Source organism: Prionailurus bengalensis, chromosome A1 (assembly GCF_016509475.1).
Source record: "Prionailurus bengalensis isolate Pbe53 chromosome A1, Fcat_Pben_1.1_paternal_pri, whole genome shotgun sequence".
Taxonomy (NCBI): Eukaryota; Metazoa; Chordata; class Mammalia; order Carnivora; family Felidae; genus Prionailurus; species Prionailurus bengalensis.
This window is the reverse complement of record NC_057343.1, coordinates 154,027,908-154,044,409: the sequence shown is the minus strand read 5'-3', so window position 1 is coordinate 154,044,409 and position 16,502 is coordinate 154,027,908. Positions and strand designations below refer to the sequence as shown.

The window sequence follows — 16,502 nt, the reverse complement described above, 5'->3', positions numbered from 1 at the left end:
GGCTGAAGGCAAGCCCCAAATGATTCAAAACTATTTTCAGCTTTAGGAACCCAACAGACACTTCGAAAGGGACAACTGAATAAAATGTTTTGCAGTGTCCAAAAATCAGTGATGTTACCACAGTCACATTAAAAAAAATTTTTTTTTTAAATACTTTTTTTTTTTTCAATGTTTATTTATTTTTGGGACAGAGAGAGACAGAGCATGAACGGGGGAGGGGCAGAGAGAGGGGGAGACACAGAATCGGAAACAGGCTCCAGGCTCTGAGCCATCAGCCCAGAGCCCGACGCGGGGCTCGAACTCACGGACCGCGAGATCGTGACCTGGCTGAAGTCGGACGCTTAACCGACTGCGCCACCCAGGCGCCCCCCAAAAAATTTTTTTTTTAAATCTTTATTTATCTTTGAGAGAGAGAGACAGAACGTGAGCAGGGGTGGAACAGAGAGAGAAGGAGACACAGAATCCAAAGCAGGCTCCAGGCTCTGAGCTGTCAGCACAAAGCCTGATACGGGGCTCAAACCCATGAACTGCGAGATCATGACCTGAGCTGAAGTCAGACGCTCAACCTACTCAGCTACCCAGGCGCCCCACCAGTCACATTTTTAACATCACCTCTAAACACTGCTACATTTACCACCTTCCGAGGGCACCTGGGTGGCTCAGTCAGTTAACTATCTGACTTTGGCTCAGGTCATGATCTCGCGGTCTGTGAGTTCAAGCCCCATGTTGGGCTCTGTGCGGATGGCTTAGAGCCTGCAGCCTGCTTTGGATTCTGTGTCTCCCTCTCTCTCTGCCCCTCCCTTGCTCATGCTCTTTCTCTCTCTGTCTCTCAAAAATAAGTAAACATTGAAAAAAAATAAAGTTTCAGGTAAATAATAATATAAATCATGAGTTTAAAAATTTTTTGAAAAGACACGTTGATTTAGTGACTTGATTTGGATTATGACGTGGTTGTGCATGGATAAGCTGTATGTTTTTGGCCAACATTATTTGGTTCCTCTGGGTTTCAGTTTCCTTCTCTGGTAAAGGGACAAGTTAAACTATGCTACTAACAATTTCCTTACTCATACTTTATGATTGAATCATTGTAGAAATTACAATTTCTTAAATAAAAACACTAATGGTATGGATGCTCAGACTGTGAATTTTAGAAGTTAATACCAAGTTTACAGATCATCTTACCACACATATCCTCTTATTAGAGATGAGGAAGCAAGGGCAATGAGAGAAAAATACAACTTTTTCATATTTTGGTTAATTATAGAGCTGGGATTAGAAAATGAGTCCAAGGTTCCTCTGAAGACTGATTAAGATTTATTTCCATAGAGACTCACAAAAATATTGACAATATTTTTCACACGAGAGCTTTTTCCCCCCTCTCATTTCCCCCAAACACTTCCTATGCCTGTGGAGATGCATTTTTCTTGTAAAAGTATGGAAATTACCCTTTCTCTTTTCCTCTCCATTTTTTTTTGCTAACACTAAAAGACATTTTACAAAGGTTTATCAGAAGATAAATTGTTCAAACATGACTGTGACATGTGGGAAATTAATTTTTGTATACCTCAGAGTATCTAGTAAAATGCTTTGCATATAGTATTTGCTGAGAAATACCAAACAAATGAAGATCTATACAATTTGAGTTAATAAGTTTTGTTGAATTTAACAATTTTATAATTTGGTTTAGTTACTGAGTTTACTCAGTTATATACCATCTTGCCAGAAAAGATTGTTGGGAGGCTCAAAAATTTTAATTGATTTGCTTGAACTCCTAGTGACAAGGATCAAAGTTAACTGGTGCAAACTTTAAAATGTTAAATGCAAAAATTTATGAGAGGAAGAATGGAACCAATATTTACTAATTGAGTAATAAATGTAGACGCCACTTTTAACTATATCTCATTTAATCAAAACAATGGTTTTCCTAACTTTTATTATAGTTTTTTTCTTTTTTTTCCTTTTTCCCATTTTCTTTTCTTTCTTTCTTTCTTTCTTTCTTTCTTTCTTTCTTTCTTTCTTTCTTTCTTTCTTTCTTTTTTTTTAACACACAGGAGGAAGCTGAGGATGGAAGAAGTAACTGAAGTTGTTAGAATTTAAATTCTTTTTTTTTAATTTTTAAATGTTTATTTATTTTGAGAGACAGAGAGAGACACGGAGTGTGAGTGGGGGAGGGGCAGAGAGAGAGAGGGGACAGAATCTGAAGCAGGCTCCAGGCTCTGAGCTGTCAGCACAGAGCCTGATGTGGGGCATGAACTCATAAGCTGTGAGATCATGACCTGAGCTGAAGTCAGATGCTTAACTGACTGAGCCACCCAAGCGCCCCAGAATTTAAATTGATTCTGATTAAAATGCAAACCAACCAAAATAGCTAGATATAATCTAGGTCAAATATAGATAGGAATAAACTAAAAAATCATGTGTCTGTAAGTATAGTTACTTATATTCTTATACAGACACATCTCTTCATTTTTATAGTAACATTTTCAGTGACTACTACTATTTTCCAATATCCACATAGGAAAAATGAAGACTTACCTTATTAATTATCATAGGCCATAATTATGCTTTCATATGCTCCATAAACACAAATTCATTAGTTTACTCATATAACATATATTAATATATCGGATATTAGTACATTTGTAAAACATAAAGGTGAAATTCTTTTTATTTTTTTACAATTAAAAGTAGGCTTCCTGAGCCCCATATATTTTTATGCTACGTGGGGTAAGACTGGTATCTTGCTTGTCATTTAATATGTGGTTATTAACTCTGTCACCAGAAACCTTAGACTGATTTATAGTATCAAGTTTACTCAGAGATCATGGATGCTATTAATTGTGTCATTATCATATGTTCTTAGTCGTTCATTTCAGAGAAGAGTCTAAGAAATGTTACCACATGTCCTTGCTAAAGTTAGCCTCCCTCTTTCTTTTTTTTTTTTTTTTTCAATGTTTATTTATTTTTGGGACAGAGAGAGACAGAGCATGAACGGGGGAGGGGCAGAGAGAGAGGGAAGCACAGAATCGGAAACAGGCTCCAGGCTCTGAGCCATCAGCCCAGAGCCTGACGCGGGGCTCGAACTCCTGGACCGTGAGATCGTGACCTGGCTGAAGCCAGACGCTTAACCGACTGCGCCACCCAGGCGCCCCGCCTCCCTCTTTCTTAACAATTATGCATGAAATAAATTGCAAGGCTTTTTGAGGACTGGAGAATTCAGTATTTCCTGGGTATGTCATTTTTATCTTTATAATTACCAGTCCGTTGTCCTTAATAGCTTTGATGTCCTCCCAAATTAAATCAATGATGAAGGAGAAACACAGCTAGTTGTAGCATTTTCCTTCTTGTTGCTATGCCCTGGCACTAAATAGCCTTTCTGCCAAGGAATAAATAATATGTATATTTGCTTCTTCATAGCCTGATTTTACACAGAAATTAAGGCACAAGTTACAATTGCTGAATGATTTCTAACTTTATCCTGCAATTAAAAAATATGTTCTTTGGGGTGCCTGGGTGGCTCAGTCAGTTAAGCATCTGACTTTGGCTCAGGTCGTGATCTCGCAGTTCCTGAGTTCAAGCCCTGCATCGGGCTTGCAGCTGTCAGCCTGCCAGCATGGAGCCCGCTTCGGATCCTCTGTCCCCCTCCTTCTCTGCCTCTCCCCAGCTCACACTTTCTCAAAAAATAAATAAAAAACATGAAAAATTTAACAAAAAATTTTTTCTTCAAGTAAGCTTTAGTTTTAAAATAAAACATTATACTATTTCCCTAAGCATGAGATCAACAAATTGTAAGGGTAATCGAAGGTTTGGATATTGTTCATATCTGAAGTAGACTGTTATATGATTTTGGTGACAGGAAATGATCATAAAAGTGGGCCAAATGAATATGCAGAAAAAGTAAGTTTCTATTTACCCATATTATATACTAACATCTCGAATACGTTACTTGTGATTTATTTTCTTCATGGATTAACTCATGGTCTGGCAGTTCATCTCACAGTACATTTCATGTAAATGTTAATAGTAAAGGCACAAGTTCTAGGAATTTATTCTAAGAATATTCCAAAAGTAAATAAATATTCAGAATGCAAGGATGTTCAAGGAAACATAGTTTATACTAGAAAATTAACTGAAATAAACTAGTATTTCATTAATAAGAGACCAGAAAAATAAACTATGGAATAACCATATTATAAAATAGGAAAAAAAGTGTAACTGTATTTGGTAAATGTGTGTATAAATAAATTTATATGCACTATATATAAGTAAATAAACACACACGCACACAAGAATATACACATATGTGCTTTTTTATATATTTATAAATGTTTGTATATTTGTGGAATACTTCTGGAAAGATACACAGGAAACCACTAACAGTGTTTACATTTGGGAGTAGGGTTGAGGGTAAAGCAGAGGGTGGAAAGTGTGTGAAATAGGGAGAAACAGATGTACTTTTCATTTTATTTTTCTCTTCAGTGTTTGACTATGTTTTGTACCACAAGTACATGCTATTTCTAAAATGAAAGCAAATCAAAACAGAAAAAGGAAATGAAAATAGAACAATAGAAACTAGGAAAAGACAGTAAAAATCGTACAAGAATTTAAATTCTCACTGTTCGTTTTTCTGAAAGTAGACATGATCGGCTGTTTTAAGGAAGTGGAAGATTATTTCAGTAGTTTCATGGTTTTTGCATGATGAACAAGGATAATTCAGGTTCCATGGCCTAAAAGGGAATTTGTGAGTTGTTTGCTTGAAAAAAAAATAAGGGAAATAGTTTGTTACCCTATTCCAATCATTAGTGATACAACTTCCCTGTCCAGAAAGGGGGAAGCCTAAAGAAACAGAGTGAAGGTCACCAGTTACAGATGCTGTGATGAGCCATGCGAGTACATCAGTACAAGAGGTTAGAAGTTATTTATCTAGCTTGCTGAAGCTTCACAGCTAGTTGCTGTCTGCCTCACTCTGAGTCTCTCCCTACTATTCTCAAGCAAACTCTCTTTTGGGAATAAAAAAGTGGAAATTGTACTGGAAAAACATAGCTTGTAACGTGTTTCAAAATCCATGGAATATTAGCCATACATATTTGCTTAGCCAATAATATTGGGTAAATATGTATGGAGCAGTTGGTGCCAGGCACAATTCCAAGCTCTTTTCACGTATGAATTCATTTCATCTTTCCACAATCCTCAAAGACGGGTACTGTTATTACGAATCTGATTATTCAGATAAGAAAATCTAGGCTCAGAAAAGTTATGTAACTTGTTTACTGATAAAATCTTTCATTAACTACTCTAAAATATAATCCAGTTTTACTATAATGTACTAAAAGCATATAATATAAAAGTTCAAGATAAAGTTATTTAAATGCATTTTTTCTAACACTGAAGATATGAGGCAGGTCAAAATGAACAGTAATTCTGACATGCTAAGTCCAATGATTAAAAGTTAATGGTTAGGGGCGCCTGGGTGACTCAGTCGGTAAAGCGTCCGACTTCGGTTCAGATCATGATCTCACGGTTTGTGAGTTTGAGCCCCACGTTGGGCTCTGGGCTGACAGCTCAGAGCCTGGAGCCTGTTTCAGATTCTGTGTCCCTCTCTCACTCTGCCCCTCCCCTGCTAGTCGCTGTCTTTCTCTTTCTCTTTCTCTCTCTCTCTCAAGAATAAATAAAACATTAAAAAAAAAGTTAATGGTTAACTTCTTGTCATAAGCTATGCACACACATACATAAGTCAAATTCTGTCCTATTCTGTTAAAAATAAGAAGTAGAATTACTAAAATGTTAATATTAAAAAATTTTTAAACCCTAATTGACTATCAGGATTGGATTAACAGCAATCTAATCTTTTACACAATGTTTTAAAAATGGATTCTAGGGGCGCCTGGGTGGCGCAGTCGGTTAAGCGTCCGACTTCAGCCAGGTCACGATCTCGCGGTCCGTGAGTTCGAGCCCCACGTCGGGCTCTGGGCTGATGGCTCAGAGCCTGGAGCCTGTTTCCGATTCTGTGTCTCCCTCTCTCTCTGCCCCTCCCCCGTTCATGCTCTGTCTCTCTCTGTCCCAAAAATAAATAAACGTTGAAAAAAAAATTAAAAAAATAAAAAAATAAAAATGGATTCTAGTTTTGGGGTGCCTGCGTGGCTCAGCAGGTTAGGCATCTGACTTCAGCTCAGGTCATGATCTCACAGTCCATGAGTTTGAATTCCACGCTGGGCTCTGTGCTGACAGCTTGGAGCCTGAAGCCTGCTTCAGATTCTGTGTCTCCCCCTCTCTCTCTCTGCCCCTTCCCCACTCATGCTCTGTCTCTCAAAAATATATAAATGTTAAAAAAAATTTTTTTTAAATGGATTCTATTTTAAAAATAAGATTTTAGCAGGCAGTAGTTTACAAATAGGAAAACACATGTTGGTAAAGTGACAACCTCTTCCCACAAAGTAACTCATTAGAAGTAACCTACCTAGAATGAGAAATTATTGAATTTTCCCCTTGTGGTTGCACCACAAACCATGAAAAATGTGTGGTGTGCCATCTGAAATACATTAAACTTCACTGGTACTTTCAATACTTTTCCTAACCAATAGCCATACAGATATCTAATTACCTTACTAAATGTCCATCAGCCACAATCTTATTTACTTAAGACTGGAAAAAGAGATAGAGAATACATCAGTCTCTATTGAGTTGGGTAAAATCTTATATGTGATCCCATCTAACACTGCCCCAAGGCAGGAAAACATGTTTGAAAGTTGTTCATTTATCCCTGTTTGAATATATTTCACTGACTGGTACTTTCTGTTTAGAGAAACAACCTCTTCAATTTTGACAGTTTTATTGGCTATCAAAGACGTTAAAGTGAATCAAAACTTGCTTCCCTAATTTTGGACCCATTTGTGCCATTCTTCCAACTAGAGCTACAGACCACTCTTTATTTCCTGTAGCAGCACTTCCAGTATTTGTGGACAGCCATCACATCACTCTAAATTCTTTCCAGGTTAGTTATCTCCAGCTGCCTCAAAGTTTCTTACAAGACTGTTTCCAACTTCTCATTGGCTAGTTAATATTCCTGGTGAAACAGGATTCATGAAAGTGGTTACAGGGTCCCAAGGTTTCTTGAACATTTGTAGATTACAATGTAACCATGATTCCCTCACCTACCTCTATGCTGTTATTAATGTAACCTAGGTCTGTGTTGTTTTTGTAGTTGCTGTTTTAAGCAATCTGGTCACACATTTGATTGCACCTAAGTCTGTGTTAAATTAATATTTCAGGTGGTTTATCTTAACCCCATCAGATTATGTTCAGTTTTCAATCTTTCACAGCAGTTTCTCTATGTTGATTCTACCTGCATCGCTAATCCAGGCAGCTTTCTGTTTTAGCTGTTTTCTCAACTTTGTATCATCTGCATACCTGATAGGACAGTTTCCTGGGTCTTTATCTGACTCATTCATCAAAAACTGAGTAGGGCAGGAACTTGGACAAAGACCTTCCACACTGAGGACCTCAGTCCAAGCAGATAAATAACAATATATACATGGTACACATAAAAAGTTCAGCTTAAACTCTTAAAATAATTTTGCAGAGAATCTAGTAAATACTTTAATATCAGCAAATATTAAGTTTTATGTTATATGGTTTAGATTTAGCTTAACTTTTTTTATATTTCAAATTTTTTATTTTAATGTTTATTTATGACATAGAAAGCACGAGCTGGGGAGAGGAAGAGAGAGGGAGGGACAGAGGATCCAAAATGGGCTCAACAGTGACAACACTGACAGCAGTGAGCCCAATGTGGGGCTCAAACTCACAAACCATGAGATCATGACCTGAGCCAAAGTTGGGTGCTCAACCAACTGAGCCACCCAGGTTCCCCAAGATCTAGCTTTACTTTTTAATTATGGGGGAGGGGTTTGAGAACACCAGAAGCTTTTCATAATTAGAGCTGCTTAAAGACCTATGAAATAATAATTCTATGAAGAAGGAATTACCCTCGTATGCAGATTTAGAAACAAAACTTGGAAAAGGCCAAAAACTCGATTAAAGTTACAAAGATAGTGGCAAAATCAGAATTCAAACCCAGATTCAGGGCTTTAATTACTGCAATTAGTTCTATTAACTAAATAATTCAGTTCAGTTCTCCCAACAACTATAATATCATACCTTGCAAAATATCCCTTCCATGAGTTTGTATGGTACTCTCATATTCTTTCATTATTGCTGTGTAGTGAAAACCCCACATCCTTTTATTCAACAAGAAAAAAGAATATGCAAGCACTGAATGCATCTGTTTGCATGAAATAGTTCACATGCATACTCAAAAACACAAACAAAACTTTGTATCGTATGAAAGATTTAACAATATCAAAGCATTATCAAAGGCAACATTTCATTTAGTTGAGCCATTTAATGACATTAACACTACTTAAGTGGATCCAGCTTTCATATTTTTCTCTTTATCAAGCAAATCTGCATAGGACAATGAAGAGAACTTGGGATTTTAGGCAGAAAAGGAAGAGTTCACGTCTCTCTGCAACGTTTACTAGTTCCTCCGGTGTATACTAGGACTGTTCAAGTCTTACTCTGTACTTTCTCCCAAAGCGATCTCTTCCAAAGCAATGCACTCCTTTTCCAACTGTAAGTCAACAATTTTCTTAAGTATTTATATAGCATGGGCCTCTGTTCTGAGATTTAGTACTGTGTATCCCACTTCTCCCAAAGTCCCCACTGGAAGTCTTACACTGGAGAAACTTCACACTCAGCATGTCCTAAAAGTGTCATCATCCTTCCTGTAATTTCCAGTGGTCATTATTTCAGTTCAAGGCACCCCCATCCACCCATCTACTCATGCAGAAACTTGGGAATCATCCTTGGTTCCACCTTCTGCATTCTTCTTAACCATCTATACATTCTATTATTATAGTTTAAAAAAAAAAAGAAAGAAAGAAATCTCAAAAGCTTCTTCTGCTCTCAGGTTCACACTGCCATGTTCTCTGACCTGGATGCAGCTAACGTAAACTTAATTAGCTCCCATGTCAACCCTTCTATCACCAATTCACTACAAACAGGAAAATCTTCCTAAAATACAAACGTTGTCACGTCACTTGTTTCATTCTATGACCTCCCCTAGAAAAAAGTTCACATTTCTTACTGTGCTTTACAGGGTCCACATCACGAGCCTCATCTCCTACCACTTCCTTATTTCTACCCCTACTATGTTTTTTCCCATTTCCCCAATTCGCTAAACTTTCTGATGTACAGCTTACAAGGTTTTCTTTCCAATGATCTCCTAGGAACGCAGTGATAGATATATGGAATTACTTCCACTTCAGTATAAAGAATAGCAGATAGGAAGAACATTCCATGCAGATTCACTGCAACGCTGAAGGGGGTGGGAGGAGGAAATGAGGTACCAACCTGAATGAGCATCCAGCTGAACTGGCAAAGATAAAGGTAATGTGTGACAGCAGCCATGGCCGAACAGCTCTCATCTGTGAGTTGGGGACTTGCATATGCAGAAGCCAGGAACACAATCTGTAAGAAACAAATACCTGTATTTTGAAACCATGCTAAAAGTGATCAAGGATATTAAGAAAACAAACTGTTCTTATCAGAATCTAGGATTCAATGACTCAAAGGGAAAATAAGTTAATGTGTTGCTCAAACTGAGACGATGAACAGTCATTCTAAAAATGGCAAATACATAGAGTTTTATATTGCATTTATTTATTTATTTGAATATAGTTGACATAATGTTACATTAGATTCAGGTGTACAACCTGATCTGACAAGTTTATACATTTATAGCTGTGTTCATTAAGTGTAGCTATTGTAATACCAAAGTACCTGTACTACAGGCTACATTCTGTCAAGAGATAATTTTCTTTCTTTTTAAATATTTAAAAATGTTTATTTTTGAGAGAGATAGAGACAGAATGTGAGTGGGGGAGGGGCAGAGAGAGAGAGAAAGAGAGAGAGACAGAAAGACACAGAATCTGAAGCAGGCTCCAGGATCGGAGCTGTCAACACAGAGCCCAATGCAGGGCTTGAACTCATGAACCGAACTGTGAGATCATGACCTGAGCTGAAGTCAGATGCTTAACTGACTGAGCCACTCAGGCACCCCAAAAAGTAATTTTCAAAGTAAACCCTTTTCTTATTATGGATGGACAAAAATCCCACAAAATGCATTTATTTTAGATAATTAGAAAAGAAAATACAGACATTCACTTAAATCAAAGCTACAAAGAGGGACAAGAAAGAAAAGCAAAGGGTGTGACTTTACCACCAAATGCATCTTTTTTTTGTGAAGTGACCTATGTAACAAAGAAGACTTAAATTTACAATTTCAGATCCTAGGATTATTCTAAACCTTGGACTTTTATTTCAACTGCCCCCAAGGCTTTGGTCAAGGGAAATCTTCAGAATGACAAGATGACCACACAAATTAAAATTATACCCTTTTCTTTTCTCCCTCCCCCACACGTGATGCCCCTACCCCTTTTTACTTTTTTAGTTTATTTGAGAGAGAGAGAGAGAGAGCACACAAGCAGGGGAGGGGCAGAGAGAGGGAGAGAGAGAGGATCCCAAGCAGGCTCCATACTTTCAGTCAGAGCCTAATGTAGGGCTTGAACCCATGAACTGCAAGATCATGACCAGAGCTACGATCAAGAGTCCAGCACCTAAGTGACTGAGTCACTGGGCTCCCCTATTTTTTTTTTAATGACACTTATCATCTTCTAACATGCTTTGTAATTTGTTTACTTACTATGTTTCGTGGTTATTGTTCATCTCACCTACTATTGTTCACCTACTAGAATGTAATACTTATGAAGGCAGGATCATTGAACATTTCAGTTACTGATATATCCTAATTACGCAGCCCAGAGTCTGGCATACAGTAGGTACTCCATAAATACTTATTAAATAAATGAATAAATAAATAAAGGAAAACACTCTTGTGGTTTCTACCTATTGTTTTGTATTTTCAACAATATATGCCTACTGTGTTAAATTTTGTAATGAAAAGTGCAGATGGCAAGGGGAGATTTGGAACAACAATAGCATAACTTCTCAAGGAATAAGCTCTCTTTTTAGGACAGTGACCAAGCCTTTTTGGTTTTATATTTTAATAAGCTACCACTATGCCAGGGATATACAAATGTTCAATAAATTACTGTTGAGAGAAAGAATAACTGATGCCAAAAAGACAAAGGGGTGTTGCAAGGAAAAAAACAGCTGACCTATATCTCAAAACCTACCTTCTAACAAGGAAACATAAATACCTTTGAGGTTGTTTGAAATTTTAAAAAAACAAATACTGTGCTCAAAACCAAATTAGAGCAATGGGACAAAGTATTGCTTTTATTTTCAAATGAAATATGTGCCTCCCTAATCCTTTTGTCACAAAGGTTGTGGCCATTAAACCTCCTTGAAAATTTCTATCCAGCAGTGTTCGTAGGGTAGCATCACTGTGGTGAATTTGTCAGGATCTAAGGTGAGGGCCTACATGCTTCAAATGTCTTCACTTCACAGGGTGACACTTAGCCATAACCAGCCTACTTAGTCAACTAAAGAAAAGCCAAAATGCTCATTAGTAAATTTACAGTAACATGTATATTTTTTAAAAATTAAAAATTTAATTATTTTTGAGAGACAGAGACAGAGTGTGAGCAGGGGAGGGACAGAGAGAGAGAGAGAGAGAGGCACAGAATCCGAAGCAGGCTCCAAGCTCTGAGCTGTCAGTACAGACCCTGATGTGGGGCCTGAACTCACAAACCGTGAGATCATGACCTGAGCCAAAGTCAGACGCTCAACCGACTGAGCCATCCAGGTGCCCCTACAATAATATGTATCTTAGGCCATAATGAAGTGACACTTTCCTCTTGGAAATTATTTATTGAGTACTTCTTGTACCAAGTATAGAAGAAAAAAAAAAGGCTTTTTCTTTTTCTTTTTTAAAGCTATAGACACAACTCAGTTTATCCTTCTGAGACTAGTTTCTTCATCTGTAGCAGGAAGAAGATGGAAATGATAAATTCTTAAGTTTCTTTCTGTGCCAAGATTCCAGGATTATTTTTTAAATGAGAAGCATTCCTAACTCAACTTTTTGTTTATTTAGCCCTGGATTGGGAGCATTTGTAACACACAGTATTAGGGGAAAAAAGCAGATGCTAGAAATTAATGTCTCATTATTTCCTAACAATCTGGTACAAATGAGTTCCCTAAAAAAAAACAAAGTCAACAAATTCGCCCTTCCAGAACATATCACAAATAGCTTTTCAATTATTTTGAAAACATGCTTAGATCTTCCTAGATTTTAGCTTCTAACTTCTGAATTGTAACACACTATAGATCATAAATTTAACCTTCCTAAATTCCACAAATATTCACTGAACTCTTTCACCAAAACTAACGTTAGTTTGGTTCAACTAACGTTGAACACTAAGCACCAAAACTTCCTTAAAAGCTGTTGGAAGAACAGACTGAGAGGTTCAGCCAAAGGAAAAAAAAAAAAAAGGAGTAATTTTAACATCTTATTTTCCTTCTTTTTACAAAGCGGCATCTATTTCCACAAAGATTTTGTAAGTGTACCTATATAATAAGTTTGAACCTGTCTAATTCATATTCTATAATATGCATAGCGTTGAGGTTTACATGGTAGTTATGTTCTAATCAACCTGAAGAGTTTGCTTATGTAAGACAATAGTATAATCCAAACTTGTAATTGAACATGCTTAGTTTTAAGCATTCTATGAAACTATTTATAAATGGTATGCTAACTTGAATAATTGTTATTCTCTTAAAAACTCTTTTCTTTGAAACAAATTAGTAAAGGTTATTATTTAAGCTGCATTTGCTTTCAGAATACAGTTTTAACACCCAGAATTCTATTCTACAGATAGGACTTCTCTATATTTTATTATGTTTTACTCTCCTTTCCTAAGTCCTAAAAATACCAGTCACAAATCTACTTTTGCAAACTATGAACATTCTTCCAGAATGTTCTCTAAAGCACGAGAAATACTTCCATCTGTATGAAAGGAGGTTAGTCTGCAAGAAAAGGCTGACCTTTCACAGTGCACACTGCTACAACAGGAATGAGGTAAGAAAACTTGGGAGAACCAGCTATTACAAATAACCAGGCGTATCTAAAATTAAATTAACTTTAGCTTAAATACAAATTAAATGGTTATAGTAAAATAAAATGCCATCTCCTAGCATATTTAGCACATACATCTTTAAGGCACATTAACGTGAGGAGAAAGGAGTTTTTACCATTGTTCTTTTACTTAATCATACAGAGTTGACCAGGAGAAAGGTTATTTTCACAGTCAGTTCTCTGGATGCATTAAACATCATAACATAAAAAACAAAAAGAATTTTTCAAAGGTCCTCAGTCATTCACGTTACTGATTCATTCAGTAAGCAGGCAAGTACCTACTACCAACAAAGTGTTACTATCTTTACGAGATAAAGAATATGGTGGCAAAAGGTGCTACATGCTTTCCCTGGTTTTCTTGTGAACCCACATATTAATGATGTGAAGTCATTATTAAGTTACACAAACTTAATAAATGATGAAAAAGGATCTGATACAGGAATTCACTTTTTGGAGGTAACTAAATGTGTTTGAAAGTTAAAGTGGGATTCAATGTTGTTTATTATTATTATTATTAATTTTTGAGAGAGAGACAGAGACAGAGTATGAGTGAGAGAGGGAGATATAGAATCAGGCTCCAGGCTCTGAGGTGTCTGCACAGAGCCCGATCCAGAGCTCGAACTCACGAACCGCAAGATCATAACCTGAGCCAAAGTCTGATGCTTAACTGACGGAGCCACCCAGGTGCCCCAGTTAAAGTGGGATTCAAATCCTGGAGTTCTCATTTATATAGCATTCTCTCCAGAACACCATGCTGCAGCCTATAAAGCTAAAATCAAACTCAAGTCCTGCCTCAAAGTGCTGAACTTCTAGTTCACTCTTCCTCAATCTTTTTTAATCCATGGCACACCACAGGTTCATAATGGCCATAGAATATAATGCCAATAGCAAATATCATACTATTCTCAATTCTATACTGATATAACATACATACATCTTAACTAAAGAGAAAAGAAAAATAAATATATGTCCCCAAAGAGAGTATCTGATATGTTTTGTTAGTAACTTATAAAATTCTTTGCTTCTTCTGGTTGATGAGAGCTCTACTGTACCTGTGTATAGTTTTCATTTTAAATACAGAACATGTGTTTCTGCTGGGCTAAATAATAATAATAAAAACTGATTTCACTATAAACATCAATTCTCAGTACTCCTTAGTATACCTCTCTCCCCACTTTACTATAAACATTTTCACTCCTCTCTATTAATTGCCCTTCTCTTTACTCTCCAGCTTATCCAAAACACCTACTCAATTTTTACAGGATCAGTTCAAATTCCACCTGCCTACTCAGATCATGATAAGCTCCTAGACTTTCCTTGTTTTTAAAGTGGGAAAGCACTTGTTACTCGGCATTTATAATGAGCCAAATGTCGTCCTTTCTAATAGGAGAGTTCTTATGGCTAAAGCCATACAAAAGATGCAAAATGTGACAGGTGTTTTAACAGGGTATGGAGTAAAATACCAGGGGGACACATTCAAGATTGATTAGTTCCGCTTGTGGGACACAAAGAAACAATTAAAGAGGAAACAGAATTGTCTTGGTTTGGCCTACAAATCCCATCTGCCTTCCATACCCTTTTTCAACTTATCTTCCACAAGATTCTTCCAAACATTCGACTCTAACTATTTTGACTGCTATTCCCAAAACATGTTCCATCATCTTTCCAGTCTATTCTTCCTCTTTCTCCTACCTAGGATTTCTGTTTCTCATCTTCCTCTGCTGAAATCATGTCTATTTTTCAAGGCATGACTGAAATGCCAACTCTATCATGAATATATGGCTTTCTTTCAACCACAAGCAAACTTTTCCTCCTCTGAATTTTTAAAATAGGATTTTATTAACATAAGGGTTGGCTTTCCTATAAAGCTCAATTCTCTCAATTGTTATATAATATCAGCCTTAATCTCTCAGAAAACTTTCAACTCCTTAAAGGCAACAATTTCATCTTATAATTATTTTGAAATAAAATTTTTAAAAAAGAAAATTCAGCAAATATTCATTATCCTCTATAGCTCCTATCATGGGTTTGAGCATATCGTTTTTTTTTTTATTAAAAATTTTTTAATGTTTATTTATTTTGAGGAGAGACAGAGCACGAGTGGGGGAGAAGCAGAGAGAGAGAGGGAAACCTAGCCTAAAGCAGGCTCCAGGCTCTGAGCTGTAAGCACAGAGCCCGATACGGAGCTCAAACTCACAAACTGCAAGATCATGATGTGAGCCGAAGTGGGACGCTTAACCAACTGAACCACCCAGGCACCCTGAGCATATCATTTTTTAAAACAGCTTTATGGAAGTATGGTCAACAGAAAACAAATGGCACATATTTAAAATGTGTATGATTTAACAAGTTTTGACATATATACACCTGTAAACCATTACCACAACTAAGATAACATATGCATCATTCCCAAAAGTTTCCTCACGATCTTTGTAGTACTTCCGTAGTAGTGTTTTTTTTCCCATAGTAGTGTTTTAATTATGTGTTCTTTCAAATACTGATGGATATTTGGGTTGTTTCCAGTTTTTTTTTAATTTTTTACAAACAAAGCTGCTATGAATGTACAAGTGCTTTTATTTGTCTTGAATAAATATCTAGGAGAAGGAACAGGTGGATCATATGATAAGTGTGTATTTAATATTCTCTTGTGTGTGTATTTAATATTCTTAAAAATAGATAAATTATTTTCCAAAGTGCTTGTAACATTTCCATTCTCATCAGCAATATATTAGCATCTCACTAAAACTTGTCTGGGATAGTCAAAAAACCTTTTAGCCTTTCTAAGGGGCACACATAGTTCCTCATCGTGGTCTAAATTTGGATTTTCCTAATCAGTAATGATGTTAACCATTTTTTCATGTCCCTATCTGCAATCCATGTCTTTTCTTTGAAGAAATGCCTCTTCAGCTCTCTTGCCTACTTTATTTTTTTTTTATTTTTTTTTCAACGTTTTTATTTATTTTTGGGACAGAGAGAGACAGAGCATGAATGGGGGAAGGGGCAGAGAGAGAGGGAGACACAGAATCGGAAACAGGCTCCAGGCTCCGAGCCATCAGCCCAGAGCCTGACGCGGGGCTCGAACTCACGGACCGCGAGATCGTGACCTGGCTGAAGTCGGACGCCTAACCGACTGCGCCACCCAGGCGCCCCTCTCTTGCCTACTTTAAAAATTGGTTTGTTTTCTTAATGTTGAGTTTTATGAGTTCTTTTTATATTCATGATACAAGTCTTTCATCACATGTTTAATGTGCAAGTACTTCCTTCTACTCTGTGGCTTGTTTTAAAAAATTCTCTTAACAGTGTCATTGGAAGAACAAAAGTTTTTAACATTGGTGAAACCCAATTA

The 16,502-nt window shown here is 36.8% G+C and overlaps 1 protein-coding gene across 1 annotated transcript in view; it reads right to left on the bottom strand.

Annotated features, from left to right (window-relative positions):
- ADGRV1 (adhesion G protein-coupled receptor V1) overlaps window positions 1-16,502 on the bottom strand; it is a 564,199-nt gene that overhangs the window by 196,452 nt on the left and 351,245 nt on the right. Inside the window, exon 84 of the mRNA XM_043593538.1 lies at window positions 9,412-9,528. Coding sequence (XP_043449473.1) covers window positions 9,412-9,528 — 117 coding nt within the window. The remainder of the gene's footprint in view (window positions 1-9,411; window positions 9,529-16,502) is intronic.